Raw genomic sequence first — 25,361 nt, 5'->3', positions numbered from 1 at the left:
AAGAAAATGATTTTAAAAGTTCATTTGTGATAAAAGTACATGTTATATTTGCTTTATACCACATGTATTACAGAATTCACAGGTTTATAGAATTAATTTCTATTCTAAAATTAACTGAGGAATGCACTTAGCAGCATGGAAGGTAACTGAACAGCTAAAAAGATAATGTGTGCTTTTTAAACAAAGTTAACTATAGGGGACATGATTTTAGGAAAAAAAAAGAATCCATAGTAGGAATACATTGACTAAAAGTACAGAAGAATAAATATATAAAAATTAAAAAATAAACAATGAATTATGGATCACTGAAAAAAAATTAAATTAAATTAAATTTAAAGAAAAAGAAAGCTGGAAGGCAGAGAGCAGGTTTTCCACCGGCATAGGATGTGACTCTTGATTTGGCCAAGAGCTTTATATACTGAGATAATTGTATAGAAAGATAAATCCAACAGAGTAGACTTCAATTATTTCCCAGGTCTGAAAGCTAAACACAAGCCACCAGAAGTACATTCTCTGGCATTGATTGAATGAGTGAAGTAAATCGGGAAATCGTATCCTATTCTGTCATAGTAAAAGTGGTCATGCTATTTCTCAAAATAAATTAGGTTTCTGTGGCCACTTGATGTAGTCATATTGTTCATGTGTATTTTAAGACCTCCTTTAAAAACAGTCTAAATTTGTTTATTGACTTTTTTTGGAGGCAAACTATGTAGGACGAGGTTTGCCATCCGTGTGACGCAGCAAAGACTTTGTGCCTGCCTCTATATAGAGGCTAGTAAAAAAAGTAATTCCTGATGTACAACTAACTCAAAGTAATGAAGTTTCTTTTCTTGGGAAACGAAGCATAGCCATTATGGATGTGGACACAATGATACAGTGCCCTACACGTGGCAGGTGTTTGACAAATATTTGGCTATACAGAGAAGCACCTTGTGGCTAACATGCTACATTTGAGCAGCTACATAGAATTGAGTCTGTTGCTTTCTGTGCATTTCATGTAAGACGCTGGAAATGATGCCACTTTCTACTTTAGATGTGAAGGTAGACTTTTGGGAAGACTTCAGTGAATTTCCTGCTTGATAACATCTCTTTCAAACCATGTTAAGTTTTTAGAAGAGCTGAGCCAGTTAATACAGTGCTAACAGAGGCAGGGATGTGCGGATTTGATTCTTAAAATGACAATCTGGCAGTCCACAAAGGCAATCCAAGTTGTGACTAGAGGCCGCACCCTGAATGCTGCCAACTTTCCACCATCAGATGAGTCATCACCAATCAGAGGGGACAGGGCAAGGCAGCATGGCAGTCTCTGCACAACCCGTCAGCACTAAAAGAAAATGAGCCTCAAAGCCCTATTTGTTGCTTTCTCTGCAGGGCATGGGTCTGTACTTTGAAACTCTTGAATCTCAGCATTTAGGAAGCCTCTAACCTAAGGGCTAAGTGGGAGCATTCAAGTTGCTTCTGGTGAATCTCTATTTAAATGGAAGCAAATATAACATTCAAATTTTGGATCTGTTTAACACATTTAAAGTCTCGGTCTTACTACTTTTGCTGGCTTATAACTTGTTACTGATATTCCCTCTGCTTACATTATGCAACACTAACATAGCTGATAGCTATGAGCTTTGGAAGTCTGAAGTAGCACCGTGTTATCACTGTGGGTTTGCATTTCAATTTTTATACCATCTTACTATAACGTGGTTAATCTCAAGGAATAAGGCTGTTTTGAATTGTCTCTCAATGAATGAAACTGTGTTATACCAATCTTGATCATAATTTCACACTGCATTTGTTCTGTCTGTATCTGGGACAAAAGAAATATTACTTGCCTCTTGTTTCAAAATAGCCTGTAGAGAATGTTTGGGGACATTTTCTGTTTTAGCAGAAACACCCGGAGCTTGAAGGGAGCTACTTTTCATTCCTGGGGGGAAAGAAAAGGTACCTTTAAATATGAAAAAATGATTTCGTTCTTGCTGCCATAATGTCTGGGATTACTGTAGCAGGGATGTATCATTTATGCACGTAAAGGTAGTATCTCCAAAGAGAAGATGCCTTCCAGTGTCTTACCACCACCGTGAGGGACAAGCCCGAATTCCCTAACTTCTGGCCCCAAATTACTCTGCCAGCTGAATCTCCCACCACTCCTCCTGCCCCAGAATGAATTGCTTTGCATTTTATTTGGTAAGTAAGGGGGAACCATCAAGGACTTGTGAATAGAGGAATTATATGTTCAAAGCTGTATTTCAAGACGATTACATTCACAACAAACTGTAGCACAGACTGACCGAAGGAAAGAGAGACCGGAGGCAAGTCGTTGCGGTAGCTAAGGGCACGGGTGGTGTGAAGGGAAACGAGGGGAGATTATGAGATTGTTAAAGGAGCTCGATTGGACAAAATGTGACAACTTTTGGATGTAGAATACGGGTAATAAGAAAGAGTCAGAGGTGACTCTGGCTTTGTGCCTGAGTAAGAGTCGGAACAGAGAATAGCTTTGGGGGTGACTGGAAGATGATGAATTTGGTTTTGTGCACACTGGATCTGAGGTGCTAATTAGCCACTAGGCAGAGATGTCCCAGGGCTCTTGGTGTGTGTATAGAATATGCATGGGGATTTTTTGCTGAGACAGAGACTTAGCTAACCTCTCGTCTAGCTGGGGACATGGGAAAGTGGATGTATTTTTACATCTGGGGAGAAAGGGTGGCATTAGAGGATAGAGACTTTCCCGGGGAAAATTCTCTGCACAAATCACAGCACTTCAGAAATTTATTCTGCCTATTGGTATAGGCAGCCACAGCAGAGACTCTAACTTCTCCCTGGTTTGCAAATTCCAAAGGGCCTAGTCACCCAGCAGTCACTCAAAAATGTGAGATACTGACATTTACAACCGTGAATAATTTTTGTATCTTCTTTAATCAAAATAATCACAGATTTTTTAATCAGGGGAAAAGCATAACTTGGAAAACTACATGACAAAACTATATAATTATTTAACTAAGAGATAACAGAGCAATTATAAATATTGTTCATTTCCTTACCTTTATCTTTTAAAGTATGTGATGTTTTAGTCATTTCTTTATCTTTCTGTATGCTCTACCATTCAAGAAAAAAGCATTCATTAGTAATTAAGCTTCTGAAAGAGACTTGCTGGCTCTAGAGCAATCAGACTGACACAATATCTCCCTTTGCTTCCCATCCCTTACCTCTCTCCTAAGCTCTGGTCGTAATGCTAATACATAGGATCAACCTCTTTACTGAATATCTCTCACAGATACCTAAACTAGTTCAAAATGAAGCTTATCATGTACCCATGTACTCCCATCTTTCCAAACTGGCTCCTCCTCTGTCTTCCATATTTTTGGTTAAAGACCTAACAATCCATCCAGTAATCTCTTCTAGAAAGCTTAGAGTTACTCCATTTATTTCAGATAGGACCAATCCCAACCAGTTTAACGCTTACTGAGCACCCTGCTTGGGATTAAAATAAGATACACAATTCCTGACCTCAAGAAGTTTATTATCCAGTAGGACAGACAGGAAAAGAAAATAAGTGTTCTGACACAGAGGCCAGCCTGAGCACTATCGGGGAGCACAGAGAAAAGACGTCCCACTTCAAGAGAACCTATATGCAAAAATTAAATCTTCATCATCATCATCCTCTCCCTTTCTCTCAATTTACATGTCTATTGAGTCACCAAATTCTGACATAGTCTGACTCTGACATATCTTAAATCTGTGACCTCTGGTTCACCCTCATTGCCAGTGCCGTATCCTTTTTATCTGGACCATCCTAGCAGACTCAAAACTATATTCCCTCTAATCTCCTCTCTCTCTCTCTCTCGAACACTGTATCTATATCACACACTTCAACTAGATTATCTATTTTTAATTAAAAAAAAAGACATTTCTCTCTCTCTCTCTCTTTTTTTTAAAGTGTCTTTATCTGGGGCTCAGTCAGTTAAACATCTGCCTTCGGCTCAGGACATGATCCTGGAGTCCTGGGATCCAGCCCTAACCCTAACCCTGCTCAGTAGGGAGTCTGCTCCTCCCTCACTCTCTGCTCCTCCCCGCCCTGTTCGTTCTCTCTCTCTCTCTCACTTACTCTCTCTCAAATAAATGAAATCTTTTTTTTTAAAATAAAGTGTCTTTATTTAAGTAATCTCTACACCCAACGTGAGGTTTAAACTCACGACCCCTGAGATCAAGAGTCACACTCTCTTCCGACTGAGCCGCCAGGAGTCCCTAGATTATCTTTTAAAAACCCAACTCATTCTTATTTCACATCTCTATTCAAAAAGCCTCAATGGGGGGCGCCTGGGTGGCTCAGTGGGTTAAGCCGCTGCCTTCAGCTTGGGCCATGATCTCGGGGTCCTGGGATCGAGTCCCGCATTGGGCTCTCTGCTCAGCAGGGAGCCTGCTTACTCCTCTCTCTCTCTCTGCCTGCCTCTCTATCTACCTGTGATCTCTCTCTGTCAAATAAATAAATAAAATCTTAAAAAAAAAAAAGCCTCAATGGCGCTCTACTACGGAGAGGCTAAACCCATTCTCCAGCAAAATATACAAAGCCTTGGCTGCAACCTCTCTTTTCAGTCTCCTCTCTGGCCCTGCCCTGGCTCTGCTGGCTTGAACTGTTGCTCTTGCTTAACACTTTTAAACCTGTCTAATAGTGCCTCACCACAGCCTCGCATTCTGTTCATGTGGAAACTTCCTACTCACACCTCAAGACCTAATTTGATGAAGCCCTTCTTTAATAAAGCCTTTTTAGACTCCGTTAGGCAGGACTAGTCTCTATATCCTCTGTGCTCCCCCCTGCATTTTGAACAAATCAAAACTTTCCTCTTATTTTATTGGAAGGACTTTTGTTTATACGTGTCTAAATCTCTGGACAGTGAGTTCTCATGAGTAGTGATGACGTCTCTTCCATGTCTGTGTCCTATCTATGTCAACTGTTTTGCCTCTTTCCCCTCTTCTAGCTTTGCACAGGCCCTGGCCCATAAGTTCTCAGTAAACATTAGCCAGCATCAGTATCGTCAAATATTGAAGTCAGTTTCTGCTAAACTGTATGGTACATTTAGCATGAAGCTGACTCAGAACCTTCTCTGCTAGGGAGAGGAGCCAGACCTGTGTAGGACCCCATTATCTCTGACCAGTCAGTACCATGCCAGTGAAGGGGATATCCCATGGAAATAAGTTAACCAGATAAATTAATAATCAAGACAAAGCATCTACCTTTAGTTCTGTTTTGTTTTTCTGTATATCTTGCGGAGAAGATATGAAGGCTGATGATTTTTGGGTAGGAATCCTTATAAAACTATGAGAATGGCTTGGTTCTAAAAGTAAATGAAAGAGAAGTCATATAATTTTAAAACAATTTTATCAAAATGCAATTGAAGTACAAGAAACCACAACATTTGAAACATACCATTTGTTCCATTTTGACATATGTACGAACCCATGAAGCCATCAGCACAATCAAGACGAACATTTCCACCCCCCAAAGTGTCCTCGTTCCCCTTACCCTTCAGCCCTCTCTAGTTCTCCCTGTCTCCCCGACAACCACCGATCTGCGGTCATTATCAATTGTTTGCATTTTCTAGAGTTTGCTATAAGTGGAATCAAACAGGATGTTTTCTCTTTCTCTCTCTCTTTTTTTTTTTTTTTGGTCTGGCTTCCTTCATTTAGCATATTTATTTTGAGATTCATCAATATTGTTGCCTGCAACAATGGTCTGTTCCTTTTTCTTCTTCATAGTATTTCATGGTATGGGAATGTACTACATTTTATCCATTGGCCCACTGAAGGGCATACAGGTTGTTTCCAGTTTTCTTTGGCTATTATGAATCATGCTGCTGTGAGTCTTTATGTGGACATATATTTTAATTTCTTTTGGGTACATACCTTGGAGGAGCATGGCTGGATCACATGGTAGTTTAACAAGTTAGGAAACTCTTTTCCACAGTCGTTCAACCATTTTACACCACAACCTGCAGTGCCTGAGTTCTAGCTGCTTCAAGTCCTTGCATATACTTAGTTAAATTCAGTTATTTAAGTTCTAGCTATTTTAATGGGTATGTAGTGGTATCTCATTGTGGTTTACTTTGTATTTCCCTAATGACTAATAATACTAAGCAGCATTTTCATGGGCTTACTTGCCATCTGCATGTCTTCTGTAAAATGTTTGTGGCCTTTTCCCCGTGTTTATTAGGTTGTTGCATTCTATATATTACATGTTTTTCTATACTTTACATTTTTTTTTACAGTAAGCATACCTTCTAGTGGTAGGTCTGGAGACCCATCTTTCATTGTGCTTACTTTAGGGGCTTGTCAGTTGCGAAACAGCCATTATGCAACCGGGCTATTGTTTCAGAATTTTATGTTATTTTCTCATTTTTGACTCCCTAAGTGCAAGAACTCTGCCTTAGTCTTCCACAGTCATCCACCTGCTTGGGGGTGGAACTAGGGGAGGGGAGGTTAGAATTTTTAACAGGAGGAATGCCAAAATAAACACCCAAGTAATATTTAGGACCTGTCATTCAGAATAGGATGACATAGCCAAGAGGGTGTGCTTTGCAAACCATGCAGCTGTCTTGAGTACTCCCCAAAATTTAACCTTCTTTTTGCGTAGCAACAGACTGGAATACTTAGCTCAGAAAACTCTCTCTTAGTGTATTGGAGATACCCTAGCCCACCAAGAGTCATCTGGACTCAGAAAGAAGGTATGACTTAAGGAAAGGTTGCGGGGGGGTGGGGGTCACTTCTTTAATAGCTCAGAGATGGTGAGAAAGTGAAGGGTGGTGGGAGAGGCTGAAAAATAAAGAACCCAGATGAGGCCTCACATTTTCTTACTTTGGGCCTTTGTTGCTTCAGACAAGTGAAGTTAGCACACAGAGAAAAGAACTATTGCTCTGCTCCCCATTTACGACTCCAGAATGAAATCTCTTAGGCTACCTCGCACTGGCTGCCTCCTCCTCCTCACCTGGGACATGGCCCAGGAACGCCGCAATACAGTATGGTCAAGTAGAGCAAGGCTTTCTCTGAGGTTGATCCTTTCTCTTTCCCTTCCTTCACTCCCTCACTTCTTTCTCCCTCTCTTTCTTTTTAAGTTCACTGTTAGTGATGTATCTAATTGACATATAAAACTGTAAGATAGTTAAGGTGTACACTGTGGTGATTTGATATACATATACATTGTGAAGGGACCCCATCCATTTAGTTACTTAACATTTTTAGTTCTTCTCTTAAGCAAATTCCAGTTATATACAGTGCTGCCAACTATAGTCACCATGTTTTCCATCAGCCCTTCAGACTTTATTCATCTTTATAGCTAAAGTTTGAACCTTTTTACTATTTCCTCTTCCTCTTGAGGTTTTGCTTTCTTAAGGCACTCCTGGTTCCTATATGAAGGACATGGCCTAGAAAGTGCTGGAGAGTCTAGCTGGGGAGCTTGCCAAAGGGAGTCGACTGGGGTGGAGGTAAGAGGGCTCTGCCCTGAGTGGTTACAGAGCAACCAGCCAGAATGGTCTTCCATTCTGGGGGAAGGAAGAAGCCCAGAGGGATGGGAAAGCCCAGAGGGCTCTAAGCTCAGTGAGACCAGATCATGAGTCCTTGCACTGATGGCTGAATTCAACTGTGAATGCTAACAGGCCAAGCACTATCTCAGTGCAGGTAAGGACATGTCTCTGGAGACCAGAGGCGGCAAGAAGACGTTTCATCCAAGCACCATGACTTTATTCCACCTCATGAGGTTGCAGAAGCCACTGTTCCCCGAACTTTAATGTGCATATAAAGCCCTGGGGATCTTGTGAAAATGCAGATTCTGATTCCGTAGATCTGGGGTGGGGCCTGAGAATCTGCATCTCTGATGAGATCTTTAGGTGATACCCATTCTCCTGACACATAGAGGAGTAAGAACACAAGCCACACCTCTTACCCGGGACATCTGGACATCATCTTTGGGAAAGAGGCAGAAAGATGGGGGAGGCTCCCTGAAAGTCTGGGCCACTATGGGGACCCCACGAAGGCAAAGTCCAAAGAAGTATGTTAGAAAAATTGGGGACCAAGCAAGAAAACAAAAGGAAGGCAGGTACTTAGATCTGGCAAACAGCACTAGCCCTACATGTACTAAAGAAGCCTACTCAAGAAATAGGTTGACATTTTAGAACGACAACACCTGGTACTGTCAGGCTGTTCAAAAAGGAACAGGAGACGGAGAATGGGCGACAATGAACAGCAGGCTCCACTGCCGCAGAAGAACATGTGGCAGAATGAAGTATTTCTGCTGCCAGCGAAGTGACAGAAGTCACTTCAGGCCAGGCAAGTCCAAAGTCTGAGGAAGGGCAGGGTTTTGAGAAGGAGCCCTGGTTGGGGTCTTGGTCCTCACTAGGTCCCCAGGGCCACTGGCTTCAGGAGCCTCCATGGCACCCCCAGTCAGCTATCTGCAAGGATGACCCTCCAAGGGAACGCAACACAAGAGACGCGGGTGAAAGCTTCCCTGGGAGGCGGAGGCCCAGCAAAGAGAGGCGGCAGTGGCAGTAGCAGCCAGCAAGGAACAGGTTTAAAAAAAAACAAAACAAAACCCTCGGGGTCTTGTTGGTAATGGAAAAGGACAGACAGGAGATCAGGAGCAGGGACCCTGGAGAAGCAGGGCTCTGAACTGAGCTGTGGACTTGTCAGCTGCAAAATGTGGGCCGCACTGCTCCTGGGCAAGCGGAGGCAATGACATGAACTGAGCGTGTAATTAGGGAGTCAGCTCCAGTCGGCAAGAGAGGCTGACTATGGGATTTTTTTCCCCCCCCAAAATCCACCATTCACAACAGAGGGCAGAGGGAGGACTTCTCTGCACTGTAAGTAGAGGAGGTCAGTGCCAAGTCCCATCTTCCCACGAATTACTGTTTTAGCACTTCTAACTGTAATCATTTCAATTACGTTTTTGTTCCTGGTGGGATTGCTGGTCACTGGCATTATCACTCGTTTTCTTCATCTTTGAAGAAGCTTAAAGAAACACAAGAAAATATTTTTAAAATCATGGAAATGAGAGGCGCCTGGGTGGCGCAGTGGATTGAGCCTCTGTCTTCAGCTCTGGTCATGAGCTCAGGGGCCTTTGCTCAGCGGGGAGCCCGCTCCCCCCGCCCCCGCCCCGCCTGCCTCTCTGCCTACTTGTGATCTCTCCTTCTGTCAAATAAATAAAATCTTTTAAAAAATTTTGTAAAAAGTTGTGGAAATGACAAAGTTATCCAAGATAGATTCTCTTTATTCTTTCGGGCTGGATAGGAGGAGAGCCATAGGCTACTCTACGGATGGAGCTGTAGGGAGGCACTGGAGGGGGCGAGTAGTGGGTCGGTTCTCAGTGGGAGGCGCTTGTGTCCCCTAGGGGAGCATTAGGAAAGGTCTGGAGACATGGTGATTGTTACAGATGTGGTGAGGGAGGGTTACTCCTGGCATCTCGTGGGCACAGGCCAGGGACGTTGCCGAACATTCCACAAGGCAAAGGACGGCCCCCACAACAGCACCATCCAGCCCAAGATGTCAGTAGTGGCAAGGCTGAGAAACCCGAGGAGAGATGCGATGGGGAGGCAGGCCAATTGCTTTTACAGTATTATCTTGTGGAATTAAAGCTATACTCAGGGAAACAGAGTTGTCTTCTGGGAGAAGGGAAAAACCCATCCCTCCAGCCCGCCCAATGAGAACATGGCCTTTTCTCTGTGTTGGGGGCCTGGGAGGGGGCGGGCACAGCAGTGCAGTAACCATGCTGGGGGCCCCAGGAGAGTGCTCGCCGGCTTCCTTGGCTCTGCCTCTGAGCTCAGTCAGAGGCAACAAGGCCTGTGGTGTGGACCTCAGCTGGGAAGGAGGTGACCTAAGTTCCTGTTTCTCATCATTGAGATAGACAAACGGATTCCAAACTCTGTGTGGTGATTGGATTTCTGCTAGAGTTTTAAGATGTGCACTCGTGGGGCACCTGGGTGGTTCAGTCAGTTAGGGGTTCTGCCTTCAGCTCAAGGCATGATCCCGCAGTGCTGGGGTGGAGCCCTGGCGAGTGGGGCTCCTGCTTCTTCCTCTCCCTCTGGCCTTCCTCCAGCTTGCCTGCAGGCATGCACTTGTGCAAGCGCTCTCTCTCTCTCTCTCTCTCTCTCTTGCAAATAAATAAATAAAATCCTAAAAAAAAAAAAAAGGTGTGCATCCCTATTTCATATGTGAAAGAGCTCTCTCCATTCGGTCACCTCCATGATACTGTGAATATGATTTCGTTTTTACATTTTCATCTTTTCTACATTTTCCTTTTTAAAAACCATTTGAGGTGGCCACTTTTTAAGATGCTTACCTGAAACTTTTTTCCTACCTAAAGTAGCAGTTAACAGTTAAAGACGAAGCAATATAGCCACTCAAGTTATTTTTTTAAATTTATAACGTGTTAGTCACCATAAAATACATTATGAGCTTTTGATGCAGCGTTCCAAGATTCACTGTTTATGAAATGATTTTTTTTTAATCCCAGAGGCAGAGGTTACAGCCTTATCATTTCACTGACCTGTATTATGACCTTTTCTTACTGACTCCCCTTTCCTAAACTTTCATTCTTTTCTTCCTTTCATATTGTCTGTTCTTACCAGCTGGTCCTTTAAAAACTTTCTCTTGCACACGTTTTCTCTCTCGTTTAAAAAAAAAAAAAAGCCCTTTATATAGGGGCGCCTGGGTGGCTCAGTGGGTTAAGCAGCTGATTTTGGCTCAGGTCATGAGCTCAGGGTCCTGGGATGGAGCCCTGAGTCTGGATCAGCGCTGAGCGGGCAGCCTGCTTCTCCCCCAAATTCTGCCCCTTTCCCCCCATCCTGCCCCCTCATGCTCTGTCTTTTTCTCTCAAATAAGTGAAAAGTAAATAAATAAAATATTTTAAAAAGCCCTTTATTTTCTCTACTCCTTTTAAAACTTTTCTCTCTACCCCATCCCAACCCTGCTCTATCCTCTCCCACTTATCCGACCCATGCACTCTTCTGCTGTCAGTGTTCGCTGGCCCACTTTTAAAAAGTTTTCCATTTCCTTCCCCTTCTAACTCTCTCTTGTAGGTACTCTTAACTGGTTTCTCCTCCTTCGAATCATAGGCCTATCTATCTAGGTATCTCTATTTCTACCCATGTCTGCCTGTCATCTACCCACATTTACCTTCCGAGATATCCATGCAGCTTTATTATATTGTATCTTTTATTGACTTTCGTTTTCTTATTGCGGTAGAGTAGACACACGCTTGACTTCTACGTGGTGAATCCAGCCCTCCGCCACCACCATACACACTTGCCCTTGCTGGACTTACCAGCCCCTCGCTCTCTCTCTCCCCCACGGTCTCCCTCTCTCTATTCAACAATTTCCTCTGTGGATTCATTGCTCACACAGTGGCCTTCCCCCCCACTCCTGCTCTTCCTTCCTTTCATGCTCTCTCCCCACCCCTCACCCCTCCATGCCTCCAGCCCCCATTTCTCCCTCCCTCCTCCTCCCATTCTCTCTTCACTCTCTTTGTCCACATCTTTTTCCTTTCCTTCTCTCCGCTCTTTCTCTCATTCTGCCTCTTCCACATATTCTCCTGTAGTGGCCTCCACCTCCGCTCATCTCTCTGGCTACCCCAACCCCAGCCCCACCGTCCAGCTGTCATCCCTCCGTCTGGATTTCAGTTTACGCGACTCTTGTTAGATCACTTTCTCCTTCCTCTGCACTTCATGGTCTCACTAGCTCCTCCTTTTCAACTCCTCTGTGTCCCACTCTAATATCTGTTCTTTTTATTTTGCTACTTTCCTAGGCTCACCCCAGTTTCGAATTCTTCTCTTTCTTGCCTTCTTCTTTCCCTCTTTCCCCTCCCCTCCCTTCTAGCTCTCTACCCCCACCGCCCGGGGCCGGGTCCACGGCTCCTTCCTGCTCCTTTCACTCTCCTCCTCTGTATTGCCTTGTGGCTTCCGGTGAACCTGAACTTCTGCCTCCCCTCGTCCCTGCTTCCCTCCCAGCTCATCCCTACGTCTCGCCGTCCCTCTCTCCTCGCCGCCTCCCTCCCTCCCTTTCTTCTCTTTCCTGCTTCTCTCCTCCCTCCTTCATAGACTCCTTTACAATGGTTCCGCTCTGACATTTCCCCCTAGCTCTCTCTCCTGTCACCTCTTAATACTGTCTTTTGTACGAGACCCTCCTCAGAAAACCCTGTCTACCGCTCTCCATGCTTCCCATCCATCCCTTCACCCTTATTTTTTTTTTAAGTTTTGTTTTTATGTATTTGACAGAGAAAGTGGCAGGGGGAGCGGCAGGCAGAGGAAGAGGGACAGGCAGGGCCCCTGCTAAGGAGAGAGCCCAATACAGGGCTTGATCCCAGGACCCCGGGACCCCAGGATCATGCCCCAAGCCAAAGGCAGATGCTTAATAACTGAGCCACCCAGACCCCCTCACCCTTATTATTCTTATTTTTTATCCGACTTCCCTTTAGATCTTTCTACCCCCGATTCCTCCCTTCCTCGCCCTTCCGTCCCTTTCTTCTGGATACTTCATTTTTCTTAGTCCCTTTGTTTCATTGTCTCTTTTTCTTTCCTTTCTTTCCCTGGCTGCATGCCAGCCTTGCTTCTTCTTTCCTCCCTTCCCTCCCCCTCCGGCTTGATCCGTTATCCTTCCTTTGCTCCGATTTCCCTCCTTCGGACCTTCCCCGCTCCCCGCTCGCCCGTCAAGGCTCCTTCCTGCAGTTTCTCCTCCTTCCTTTCCTCCTGTCCTTCTTTCACTCTTCTTGCTCGTCCTCTTTGTAAACGGCCCCCTTTCCCCTCTCATTCTTGATGCATCTTTGGACCTGTCTTCACTGCTGCTTTCCCCTATTTAAAAGTCAGTTTTTTGGGGGGCACCTGGGTGGCTCAGTTGGGTAAGCACCTGCCTTCGGGTTGAGCCCCACAGCGGGCTGCCTGCGGAGTGGCGAGTCTGCTTCTCCGTCTCCCTTGCCCCTCCCCGGGCTCATGAGCCTGTGCTCTCTCTCAAATAAATCAATAAAATCTTTTAAAAAATCAGGGTTTTTTTCTACCTGTACACCTGCCTAGCTGGCTATCTATACAGCTCTCAATCATCTTTCTGTCTTTATTTTACTGTCTTTCCTTACTTGCCTTCTAGTTATTTTTTTAAGATTTTATGTATTTATTTGACAGAGAGAGACAGTGAGAGGGGGAACATGGGAGTGGCGGGGGGGTGGGTGGGAGCGTGGGAGAGGGAGAGGGAGAAGCAGGCTTCCCTCTGGGCATGGAGCCCAATGAGAGGCTCCATCCCAGTATCCTGGGATCACGACCTGAGCAGAAGGCAGATGCTTAAGGACCGAGCCACGCAGGCGCCCCTACTGACTTCTAGTTTCTAAGCCTCTTGCATATCACAGTTGTACTTGATTTTTTACTGCACTTGCCTTACACTCTCACACCCCTCCCCTGGAAGTAACATTTCCCCACTGACTCCTTCTGTATGAACTTGTCTTCCTTTGCTGCTTCTCGCTCCCTCCCTTCCTTTTACTTTTTTTGTAGCTTATTATAACTACTTTCCTTCTCTCTCTCTAATTTTGTGTGTTTTTTGTCCTTACTCCTGGTTTCCCCTATTTGAAATCCTGTCTGTCAGTGGTCTGTCCATCCACCCATTCCTGTTGAGCTGTCTCATCAATTTACTTGTCTTTATTTTACTCTTATTTTTAAGTATTTTTTTTTAAAAAAGATTTTGTTTATTTATTTGACAGACAGAGATCACAAGAGAGAGTCAGGCAGAGAGACAGGCAGAGAGAGAGGCAAGCAGGCTTCCCACTAGTGCAGAGAGCCCAATGTGGGGCTCGATCCTAGGACCCTAGGATCATGACCTGAGCCGAAGGCAGATGCTTAACCCACTGAGCCACCCAGGGGCCCTAAGTAATTTCTTTTTGTATCTTTCTCTCTCCCTGCTTCCTCAGCTGTACTTAATTTTCACAGCAGCTCCTGCTTTTGAACTCCTGTGTCCTTTACTCTCACATCCTGTTATTTTATTTTGCCAGCTGCCTAGCGTCATCCCTTTCAAATTTCTTTGCTTTCTTTCTCCTTCCCTCCCTCCATTCTGTCCGTCCATCTTCTCCTCCCTTCTTCAGCTGTCATACCCGCTTCCTTGAATGTCTTCCTATTTCTCTTTTTTATGCTCCTTTTCCTTCTTAGTGGACAGTACTTTTAAAGTCCAGTCTTTTCTGTGTATGTATATCTGTATCTGTTTTATTTTACTGTATTTATTAACTGATTTCTTCTTTTCAGATCTCAATCTCCCCCCTCCTGTCCATGATTATGTAATTTTCTTACTAGCTTCTTTTCAGCATCCTGTTTCTATCATGTCATATTCTTTGCAATTCTTCTTCCCAGACTCATCCCTTTTATAAACTTCTTTACTTCCTGCCCCTTCCTTCCCTTAATCTAATCCCCTTCCCACTCCCCACATTTTAAAAAATCTCATTATATTCACTACTTTAATTTATTTTTCTGGGTTTTTTTGTCCTGTCTTTACTGCTGGCTTTTCTTTTTAAAAATCAGTTCTATCTACATGTCTGTATATGAATGCATGCATGTAAATATGTATGAATTGACTGATTGATCCATTTGATTTTAATGTATTTTTAAACTGACTTCTTTTAAAAAAGTTTTTAAAGTAAGCTCTATGCCTAACATGGGGCTTGAACTCTTGACCCCAAGATAAAATCACGTGCTCTCCTAGCGGAGCCTGCCAGGTACCCCTAAACTGACTTCTTTTAAAAGTTTAATTAATTAGGGACGCCTGGGTGGCTCAGTTGGTTAAGCAGCTGCCTTCGGCTCAGGTCATGATCCCAGCGTCCTGGGATCGAGTCCCACATCGGGCTCCTTGCTCCGCAGGTAGCCTGCTTCTCCCTCTGACTCTGCCTGCCTCTCTCTCTGCCTGTGCTCTCCCTCTCTCTCTCTCTCTCTCTCTGACAAATAAATAAATAAATAAAATCTTTAAAAAAAAATAAAATAAAAGTTTAATTAATTAATTTTATTTTACTTTTTCAGCGTTCCAAGGCTCATTGTTTATGGACCACACCCAGTGCTCTATGCAATACGTTCCCTTCTTTTCAGATCTCTCTTTCAAATCCTTTGTTTCTCACTCTCGCAATCTCTGTCTTTGGCTTTGTCCTACTGACATCCTTTTAAACTTTGTTCTCCATCTTCCTTTCACTCTCTTTGTTCATTTACTTCTTCCCTGTATGTTTCTTCTCCCTTTTCTTTCACTCTTTTTTCTTTGATGGTTTGTTTTTCTTTCCCCTTTGTCTAGTCTGTCTCTAATCTCTTTGTCTTTGTTTTCCTCTCACCCCACTCATCCAGAGAGAGCGAGCGAGAGAGAGAGAGAGAGAGAGAGATCGTTTTATTACTGGTTTCTTCTGTTCAGTTTTTTCTTTTTCTCTCTTACTCATTCTTTCCCTCTTCTTTTCTTCATTTCATTCTTTTTTTATGTACCTTATTTTCTTACTGCCTTCTCCTTTTTAATGTTTTTTATCTTATTTTTTGTATCTATCTCTGTTTCATACTTGGTATATTTTAAATGACTCTTCTTTTTTGTCTCCTTTAAAAAACCTTCCCCCCCCTCTTTCTCTTGCTAGCTTGCTCTCTTTCTGTTTTGTATAATTTTTTTCTTATTAGTCCTCAGTTAAAATTTTTTCTTTTTAAAAATATTTTCCTTTGTCTCCCTCTGTTTCAGTCTATTTTTTGGTAATGTTTTTCTCTTACTCTGTTTGTCTCTCCCTTTATATACATTTTTCTCCCTCTCTGTCATCTTTTTTTTAAAAAGATTCATTTATTTATTTGACAGAGATCATAAGCAGGCAGAAAGGCAGGCAGAGAGAGAGGGGAAAGCAGGCTCCCCGCTGAACAGAGAGCCTGATGCGGGGCTCGATCCCAGGACCCCGGAATCATGACCCGAGTAGAAGGCAGAGGCTTTAACCCACTGAGCTACCAAAATGCCCGTCATCTTTTTTTTTAATTGTCCCCTCTTACTGGCTCCCTTTTCATTAATTAATTTTTTAGAGAGAGACCACGCATGAGGGCGAGTGGGGAGTGGGGCAGAGAGGGAGAGGAAGAGAATGAGAATGCTAAGCGCACTCCATGCCCAGCACGATCCCGACACAGGGCTCAGTCTCGTGACTCTGAGACTGACGGTGACCTGAGCTGAAATCAAGAGTCAGATGCTTCACCTGTTCACTGCACTGAGCCACCCAGGTACCCCCGGCTCCTTTTCAAATCCGTGGTACAGGCGGTGTTGCCTACTGAGCCACTTTACAGAAGTGTTGAATTTATTGTAACGTGTGTAACGTTGTGTGTGTACCTTCTCTACAACTTGAGCTGTAGCTAGGACGTGGCTGGCATAGTGCTTGGCACAGGTAGCGTGAACAAGGATTTCCCTTTCTAAGGGTCTTCTGACCTCACTGCATAAACACACCGAGATTTTTGTTTTTGTTTTGTTTTTACAAAGCCACCAATGTTTAGTACATAGATATGCATCCTCTACTTAGATACCTTATCATTTATTGTCTCTCACCTTCCCTTTCATCCTGTCCTTTGTTTTCAAATACATTTTCTTCTGGTCTGTCTCTCTTCATGTCATCTCTCTGCATTTTTTGTAAATGATAAGCAATTTTTTTCTCTAGAAGTGCTTGTTTCTAAAATATTAAAAATATATATTTAACATTTAAAAAGTTAATAGCAGTTTGCCACTGGAAATGCAAACCAGATATTTCAAATATGATGGCTACTTGAAGGGCACCCTCATTCCTATTTTGAGATTTCTGAAGTCACACTGAGTACAAAACTAGGAAGATAGTAAGGGATAAGTTTCATTTTGCTGTTCAGCATGAAGAAGAATAAATTGTAACAACTAGACCCAATTTAAGTCATTGTGCCCTTTCTGGAGACTGGGCCCATTTCAGAGCAGTCCTTGAAGCCCAGGTTCAGACCAAACTGGGTTTCTCCATCAATAGCTGTCCTTGTGAGTTTAGGCCACTTTTGATAAATCACACTTTAAAATATCAAAATTGGCAAAAGCTTTCCCTCAAATAGCCCAAGTTATCAGTAAAAGCTCACTTTACCTTCCGGTGAGCTTCCTCCCTGACTTTTTGACGTTGTTCCTCAACTTTTGCTTCCCTTTTTACTTCGTCTCCAATCTTTGTCAGAAGTAACATTTCTTTTGTCTTCCATTCCTAAGGAGCACAATGTTATGGTAGTTAGCTGGGGTTCTGTTTCATTATCTTTTTTTTTTTTTTTGTATTTTGTCAATAAGCAAACTAGATCAAGTCAAGGGCCTTACAAAAACTGGGAAAATCTTATGTTGGCTTTAGAATTGGCTTCTCTTACTGCTTTTTAATTGGGAATATGTTGGTGGATGCAATAGAATGGCAAAAGGAAGGAAATTATTTTGCTATTGGAAACTTACGTCAAGTATAAGCCTGGCTTCAAAGATGGATCTAAGAAGATGTTGACAAGAGGGTTTTCTCTTATTGCCTAAGGGGCATATCATACGTAATCTGTTGCCTTTAAATATATTTTGGTAGAGAAGATAAATAAATAGGCTTGTCTGCATTTTGAGGGAATACAGCCATGATTATTTTTCACTAGGGTGAATTTCTAAAACTTTAAGAGTAGATGAGGTATTACTATAAATGCAATACAATTTGTGGTATCAATCTCACTATGTTAAGTAAAAGCTTGTCTATTATAGTAAAGATAAAAGATTAATAGTGGTTTATTCTTTAAATTATTATTATTTTTAATAGTGGCTTAATTTTTAGACCTAAAATAGCTTCAGGTCATTTGGTGGCAGTGCTAAAAATGTTTATCAATGCAGCAACCATATGTAGTTTCCCCTTCAATGTTTAAAATTTGGTTTTCCTCACCTCTTCAATTTGTCTACGGAGACGAAGCTTTCTTCTAACGTGGTCCTGATGTCGGTGTTGTTCTTCCTTCATCCTGAGTATGCTCTGCTTTCCTGCCGTGTGCTCCGCCTTGCCTAATTCCCTACTAATCATATCTAAGTATCTAAAGAAAAGTGCAAATATAAGTGAAGGTAAATTGAGTATTTCCCCTATTATGGTATTATCAGTTTTGATATTCTCAAACTACCTTCTGGGTTGCTTTTTAGTTCCTGAATATAGAAAATGTAGAGTTTTTCAGGGACCTTGAAGCTAACTGATCCACCGGCTCACCATACTGTGCTGAATTTACCAGACCCTGTTATTTATACAGGTCGGTTATCGTGGTTGGGACAATGGCAAAATGTGGAACAGAGTGATTATAAGCATTTTACATAGAGATTACGTACAGCCCTGTAGTTTTGGGAACATGAATTTGCAAAGACAGCTGAAACCAACTAAAACTGAGTTCAAAGCACAAGTCGATTTGAATTTCCTTTAAAAATAAGTGGGTACTGGCTTCTCTGTAATTCCCAAGTTCCTGAATGACCTTCCATGTACAGAGAGGTCTGCGGACTCCCCGTCTGGGACCTTGGTGGATCAGCATGTATTGTGGCATATCATGTGACACGAACCCATGGACTTCAAGAGGCAGGGGAAGGGGAACTGGCCCTCGTCCCTGATAAAGGAGAAAGAGAACGAACTACAGCTCATCTCTGCCTCTTGCGGCAAGGGCCTGGCCTCTAAATAGTAACACTGAATGTGTGTGGGTGGTAGCTAAATGAACATACATAATTGATTGGGGAACAACACCTGTTTGTATCAGCATCAGATAAAGTTATAGGAACTCTCCGTTTCTGACCCTGCAACAACTTCCTTCAACTTCATTTTGAAATGCACTTAACACACCTTCTCTCTCTCTGCTACTATGGATGTGGGTTTCCTAAGCTCATGGATCTGGACTTTGGATTTCTTCAAATTCAGTTTGGCTTACCTCTGGGGCTTCTAGTAAGTCCAGTTTCTCCAATAGAAACTCTCCCCCCAAGCCTTGGTTCCAGGGCCTTCCCAATCCCGTTACCTCTTAATCTCCTTTCCTTTCTCTCCACATTGAAATTATAGGGGCCTCAATAGTGTCTCATCCTTTGTTGGGTCCTGATTTCAATTCCTTCTAGTACTCTTATAGCTTTCTGGGGTCTATAACATGTCCATGAAGTATGTATTCACTTCAGTCATACCTGTGCCTTATTATCAGCTCTTGGTCTGGAGATACTTGTGTATCTTCCTGTAACAGCCATTCTTGGAACTGTTCGTTTCCACTATTTTCATAGGCTCTTCTGGTTTCATACAATTTATTTACTTGTTTTTCAATCATTTTCTGAGAGAGAAAAAGAATCAAAGTCTTTATACTGGTTAGAAATAAACCTGTCCTTTGATAGGCCCTCTTAAGTGTAGGGCTTGGGAAACCTTCTGTACTTTACAAATGGTTAATTCTTTTAACCTGCATTTAAGTCTAGTGTGGCTCCATTCCAGGTAAGTGAAAATTCTCTCTGTAAATTAAAGGCGAAGGTCTAAATCGCTAGGGATTTTATTTGATTTGTTATCTTCATAATTCTAGGTCAGGTAATTATAAGTAAATATCCTGCAGAGAACCAAACCTTTCTTCCAAACCCTACATAAAAACTATCTTACAGGCCCCAAATAAAACAAATTTAAGTATTAACTTACTTGTTCTCTTACATAGTTTCTTTCAAAGTCTAATTTTAAAGTGGTCAGATACTGCCTGTACTTATTCAATTCTTTCAAGGTACATATGACCTATAAAGGCAAAACCAAAAACCAAAGATATAAATAAAAAGTTGCAACAATCATCTTTCCAGAGAAGAGTGACATAGGAATATTCATTTAAGTAACAATTTTAGGACCAAGGGTAATAGCACAGTTTGGTAGCAATTTAGAAAGCAGTATCTAAAATTGTTGTATCACCAGGAAATTTCTATCTAAATAGTATTATTTCAATAATATGGTTCATATCATAATCAGAAATTTACAATTCTCAATGTATTTGTTATTAAAACACCAGTATAATAATGCCATTTAACATCCCTCTAATTTATTTCATCATGCTGTTTTCTGCTAGGTTTCCATTTTGTCTCTAGTCTTCTCAAGAAGTATAGGAAATATTCCCTGAGAGGTATACTGTGCTCTTATTACTTTTTTTTTTTAAAGATTTTATTTATTTATTTGTCAGAGAGAGAGCGAGCGAAAGCGAGCACAGGCAGACAGAGTGGAAGGCAGAGTCAGAGGGAGAAGCAGGCTCCCTGCGGAGCAAGGAGCCCAATGTGGGGCTCGATCCCAGGACGCTGGGATCATGACCTGAGCCGAAGGCAGCTGCTTAACCAACTGAGCCACCCAGGCGTCCCTCTTATTACTTTTAAAGCCAGAGGAAAGTCACTACACTACAGCAGGGAGAAAATACCTAAATAAAAACATCTGTATGTATGTCTTTACATACTTGAATAATTTGGTGCTTATCTTTTGCTGTTTTCAAAGAAAAAAAGTTCAAGAAGGCACAAGTAGTCTTATTTAGAAATCCAAATATGAGTAATTAATTGAGTTTTCTAATAAATATTCTTTATTGTTTAACCAAAGCTGATACAGGCTCCTAGTGAAGTACAGAGCTGAGGGTCTATCAAGTCCCTAGGTTTCTACTGGTTAACAGGAAGGAGGCTTCAACCTACTTTATTATTGCTGGTGATGTAACCGCCCTTCTTTAATCTCCTTAGGATATCCTTTCGCTTATGGTATGCTTTTAAATGGGGATCATGCAGGCTTTTATAGCTGGTTTCCAAAAGTCGGCAGTAAGGATCACTCAGGTTAAAGTCATAAGAAGGGTGATAAAGCTGCAAACATACGGATTCAAAAGTATTACATGTGTAAAACGAATTAAATTGCACTTTTAAACCTCAAGTTGTTGAAATGACTAGGTTGGTCAGTGAAAATGAAACATGCAAGCAGAACCTGAAGAGAGGGGATCCGGAAAATTAATTGATTTAGGTAAAGCTAACTGCCTTTCTCTTCCCCTCTCCTCTACAGAGCTGTCTTTAGGCTGGTGGTGGTAGCCTCAACCTCTGTCTAATTCATGAACACTGAGGTGTGGCCTTAAGAGTCCTGAAAGGCAGGTAGAATGCTTTATATATGGGCAGGGGGAAAAGACTAGAGAGGCAGGATAGGGTTCTAGCTTTCTTCTTCCATTTAGAAGCTTCCTTTTAAAATTTCTGACTGCTTGACTGATGGCAGCCTCTTGTCTTTCCTAACGAACCTATATCAGGAAACTGGATTCCCTCAGTACCAATGTTTCCTTAAAAAGGCAGAGAAAGACATCCTTATGGGCAATGATTTAATTCACAGTGAGACTAGACAGGAAGCCCCTATCTTTCCTAGAAGAGAAGTGATCAAAAGTGATGGCAGCTGAAACACTGCTGCAATCAGCGGACTGATAATTGCTTCTTCTTTTAGATGTTGACTTTTGTTGGTAACAGACGTGTTGACTAACCCTGGGCTACTGTCCTATCAAGAAAGAGACAAATCTGTTTGTTGAGGCCAGGTTAAGCTTTCTATCGTCAATTACAATAATTGATTTCCCTGATCTGAAGAGTCTATTATTTCATCACTATATGCCAGTAGGAGGCCACTAGGGAGACTTTTAAAAGTATGTAAATTGTTCTCTTCACTTAACATGCTTTCTTTTCTTGAGAGCATAATGTCTAAGTTAATTGGCAAAGTATTTACTATTAGCATTCAATAAAAACAATTTTAGGAGTTTGTGAACAGGTGCTACCTAAGTATAGTATACTAATAAGCAAATTAATTTATAAATACATTATCTGAGAATAAGTTTGGTATCAGAATTTCATATAGGATCACTTGTCAGGTTTGGATTAATGCATAGCTAAAGAAAGGTAGGTAACATTGTTACCATTTTAATTTGACAGAAAAAAAGACAGTCAAATACCATCATTTTGCTTCTATCTGCATTCAGAACACATGAGGGACCTTTAAATTCCCTGTTTCTGTAGTGATCTGCTAAAGTAGTCTGCAGTTCAGGAAGCAGCAAGGTCCAGTAATGGAGTGTGGCCTAAGAGTCAGAAGACAGTGGTTCTGGTCTGAACTCTACCTGTGACATTAGATAAATCCTAGCTTCACCTTACAAGGTGGTCATTAGGGTAAAATGAGTTAAAAAAACAAACAAAGAAACAAACAGACAACTAAAGGTGTAAAATATTAACTCTTACTTTCTTGAGGAGATCCTGCTAAAAGACAAAGATTCCACAAAGTTAGTGTTCAGGGTAGCTGAATGTAGTGCCTGATCATGATCAAATGCATATATTTGGGGGTAATCAATATAATAAAGTACAGAGATAATCAGTATAATTCAGTATAGAAAAATCTGGAAATAAGAAGTAGTTAACAAGTGTACAACAGGAACAGAATAGAAATATAGCAAATAGAAGATGTTTGAGGAAAAAAACCCCAACAGATTGGGCTACAGTTACAAAGTAGGAAGCAGTGTTATTACTAGTAGTGAAATAGGTTTTGAATATGTTTCAGGAAAGCTAACTTGCGGGAATGCGACTCAGTCAATTTCTGTGAGGTTGGCATTTATTTAGTAGAACACTATGTTTTCAAAAGAGAAACTCTATTATAGTTTTCCAGCAATAAAACCTAAAAAAGTCATATATATCAAACAATTATCAGAAATACCAAGAAGCCCCTATTCATCCTTGATGCTGTGCTAGACAGTGCAAGAGTAAGGAAATTAGAATTATTTCTGTAGAATCTTTTGCTATTGTGATCAAAACACATTCTCAACTAGAAAGTTCTGAACCTCCTTCAGGCTTGGCCTAAATTCTGGACAGAGCACAGGGTGTTAGGCAGAGGACTTAAAATGTGTAACAATATGAGTGCGGCACACTGCATCACTAACAGTGCTGATTCAGTGCTGAGTAAGATAGTGCAGACCAACGGCATGTAAATTCTATGGAAAGATGAGAGAGTTGGGTGTTGTAACACTTGGGAAAGGCTTTGTATAGTAGCTCTTAAAGGGTGGCTCAGACTGAAGGTCAGAAAGGAGAGAAGAGTGCCTACCAGGTTGTGGGAGCCTGGTGGACAAAGGCACTGATGTAAGAATTAGCAACGTAAGTGTAGGTACGCAGAGAAGACCCGGCTCAATCTTTGGGAACTGAAGCTCTGGGCTGGAGATAAGGCTGAACTGGATGGCTGAGGCAGATCATGGGGGTCTTCCATCATTGAAGTGAAGCTCAGGCACTAATCACTTCAATTCATTTAACTTAACTGGGTGTGTTAAGTGGAAGTTGACTCAAAGCGAAATCATAGCAGTGTTTCAAGTTTAATAGCGAGCTATTGAAAAGGGTAAAGAAAATCACTTAAGCACTATTAAAACTCAGTTTACCTTTTCATTTATATTTGTAGTATAGAATATATTGTTGCTTCCTGGGATAATAGGCAGCTTGACCCCAAGAGGGAGATCCAATAGATTAGCTGCTCCGACCTCTGGAATGTCTTTTTTGCGCGAGCCCTGTCAGGTACAGTGAGAAGGTCTGGCTATTTTTAAGAACTGTTCTTTTAGTTTACACCAATCTACTCACATTAAAATGGGCTAATACCTCCAAGGACACCAAAGAATTGCACACTCAGGATTGAAAGAGCCCGCCCTGCTGACAACCCGGAAGGGCTCCCAGCTTCCCCCGGTTACCAGCCAATCTCTTGGCCGCGGCCGCTCTCGCTACTGGCTGCCGGCCCTGGGAGTCTGAAGCGGAGTGGTCAAGCACCTGCCCCTTTCCCCCACACCTCGCTCTGCTGAGGTCTCCGCCCCTTCCGTCCGCCCGCCTTCCCGAGATCCCGCCCAGGAGCCAGGAGGAGGGTGACTACCGATTCGCCGCCACTCGCGGTGTCGCAGTGCTCTCTGGCGCGTGTTAGGCTGCTGGCCGCCGCCTTAGTGGCAGCGGCTTCAGCAGCCTTGTAGCAGTTGCTGAGGTACAGATCCATGGCCGTCGGTCAGCCCCCAGGGTGCCGGGAGCTGCGGCTGCAAGCCGTCTTCGTTTCTCTTCTTAACTCACACCTTTCCGGCTCTACGCTCTGATCAAGTTTGAGCAGCCCAGAAGGTGGTCGCCAGGGTAACGCGTCCCCTAAGCCACGCCCCCCACTGTGCGGTGCTCGGTCCTGGCGGTCTTACGTCCTCAACGCGCAGAGGCCTCTGGGAGGAGAAAGGGATGGCGGACTACTGGCCGCTGGAGCTGCGCCCCACCCACCTTTGGCGCATGCGCAGTTCTAAGAGCCTCAGAGTTTGGGAAAGGTCCAAACGTGTGGTGCGAGAGCGCGCGGTGGAGATTAGGTTTCTTTCTGAGAGCAACACCCCTCCTTCGAAGATTTTAATTCTTTGTCAGAGAGAGGCAGAGTATAAGCAGGGGACATTAGCAGGCAGAGGGAGAAGCAGGCTCCATGCTGAGCAAGGAGCCCCACGGGGTACTCCATCTCAGGACCCTGGGATCAGGACCTGTGCCAAAGGTCGACATTTCACCGACTGAGCCGCCCAGGCGTTCCAACACCCCTTATTTATACTAAACCGGAATGTACCAACTTTTGTCAGTGGGTAGCTGGCTGTAATTCTTACAATTCATCCTGGCCCCCCAACAAGCTATGTGATTCTGCTCAATACATGTCCACCAGTAATTGTGTGGTTTGTCCTAGGGCCAGAGGCCTGACTTCCACATCAGAGGACTTTATAGACACCATGACCTCTCTTTCCCTAGGTATACTCTCTCCAGTTTCCACATAGCACACAATAACTTTTTTAGGGCTCAATGCTTTCTTCCCTTGTCTTCCCTTTTCCTGTCTTGGGCTCTTCCTCTCTCTGACTTGCTCTCTCTCCCTTTCTCCCCCTTTCTCCTATTTCTTTCTACCTTCTCATTAGCTTAGCCAACATTTCTTGAGTGCCTGCCCTATGCCAGACACTGTGCTGGGTGCTGAGGTTACAACAGTGAGTAAAACATTCCCTGCTGCCTAGGAGTTCACCAGATGGTAAATACATTCAGGGCTGGTGTGTCAAGAGTTTGTACTTTGTCTCCATGTCTTTTTATTATGATAAAAAAAAACAGACAAAACATAAAATTCACCATCTTAATCATTTTAACTGTACTGTTCAGTACATTCACATTGTGCAACAAATCTCCAGAAGTTTTTCATTTTCCAGAACTGAAACTCTATACCCATTAAACAAATCTCCTTTCTTCCCTTCCCCCCAGGCCCTGGTAACCCTTTCTGTTTCAATGAATTTGACTATTTCAGATACCTTATATAAGTGGTATAAGTGAAATCACATGCTGTTTGTCTTTTTGTGATTAGCTTATTTCACTTAGCATAATGTCCTCCAGGTTTATTCATG

The 25,361-nt window shown here is 42.6% G+C and overlaps 1 protein-coding gene across 1 annotated transcript; it reads right to left on the bottom strand.

Moving 5' to 3' along the window:
- Positions 1 to 35: 35 nt before the first annotated feature.
- LOC123388484 (fibrous sheath-interacting protein 2-like) lies at positions 36 to 24,212 on the bottom strand. Its single transcript, XM_045068152.1, has 12 exons — positions 23,849 to 24,212; positions 23,370 to 23,495; positions 20,638 to 20,799; positions 19,625 to 19,714; positions 19,135 to 19,274; positions 17,885 to 18,026; positions 17,081 to 17,191; positions 16,534 to 16,654; positions 8,920 to 8,985; positions 5,224 to 5,324; positions 3,033 to 3,087; positions 36 to 1,918 (listed from the first exon to the last, which is right to left on the bottom strand). The coding sequence occupies exons 1-12, from the start codon at positions 23,963 to 23,965 to the stop codon at positions 1,776 to 1,778; spliced, it is 1,374 nt and encodes a 457-aa protein (XP_044924087.1). The 5' UTR covers positions 23,966 to 24,212; the 3' UTR covers positions 36 to 1,775.
- Between the last annotated feature and the right edge of the window lie 1,149 nt (positions 24,213 to 25,361).

Source organism: Mustela putorius, unplaced genomic scaffold, assembly GCF_011764305.1.
Source record: "Mustela putorius furo isolate JIRA1106 unplaced genomic scaffold, ASM1176430v1.1 tig00003899_pilon_pilon_pilon, whole genome shotgun sequence".
Lineage (NCBI taxonomy): Eukaryota > Metazoa > Chordata > Mammalia > Carnivora > Mustelidae > Mustela > Mustela putorius.
This window is presented reverse-complemented; position numbering and strand designations above follow the sequence as displayed.

What these genes read in the sequence shown, in the direction of transcription:
- LOC123388484 (XM_045068152.1), bottom strand. Translation starts at nt 23,965, where the DNA reads ATGGATCTGTACCTCAGCAACTGCTACAAGGCTGCTGAAGCCGCTGCC. An exon ending in CCGCGAGTGGCGGCGAATCG is followed by an intron (nt 23,496 to 23,848) that starts GTAGTCACCCTC and finishes TGTACCTGACAG; the next exon opens with GGCTCGCGCAAAAAAGACAT. An exon ending in ACATCACCAGCAATAATAAA is followed by an intron (nt 19,715 to 20,637) that starts GTAGGTTGAAGC and finishes TTGCCTTTATAG; the next exon opens with GTCATATGTACCTTGAAAGA.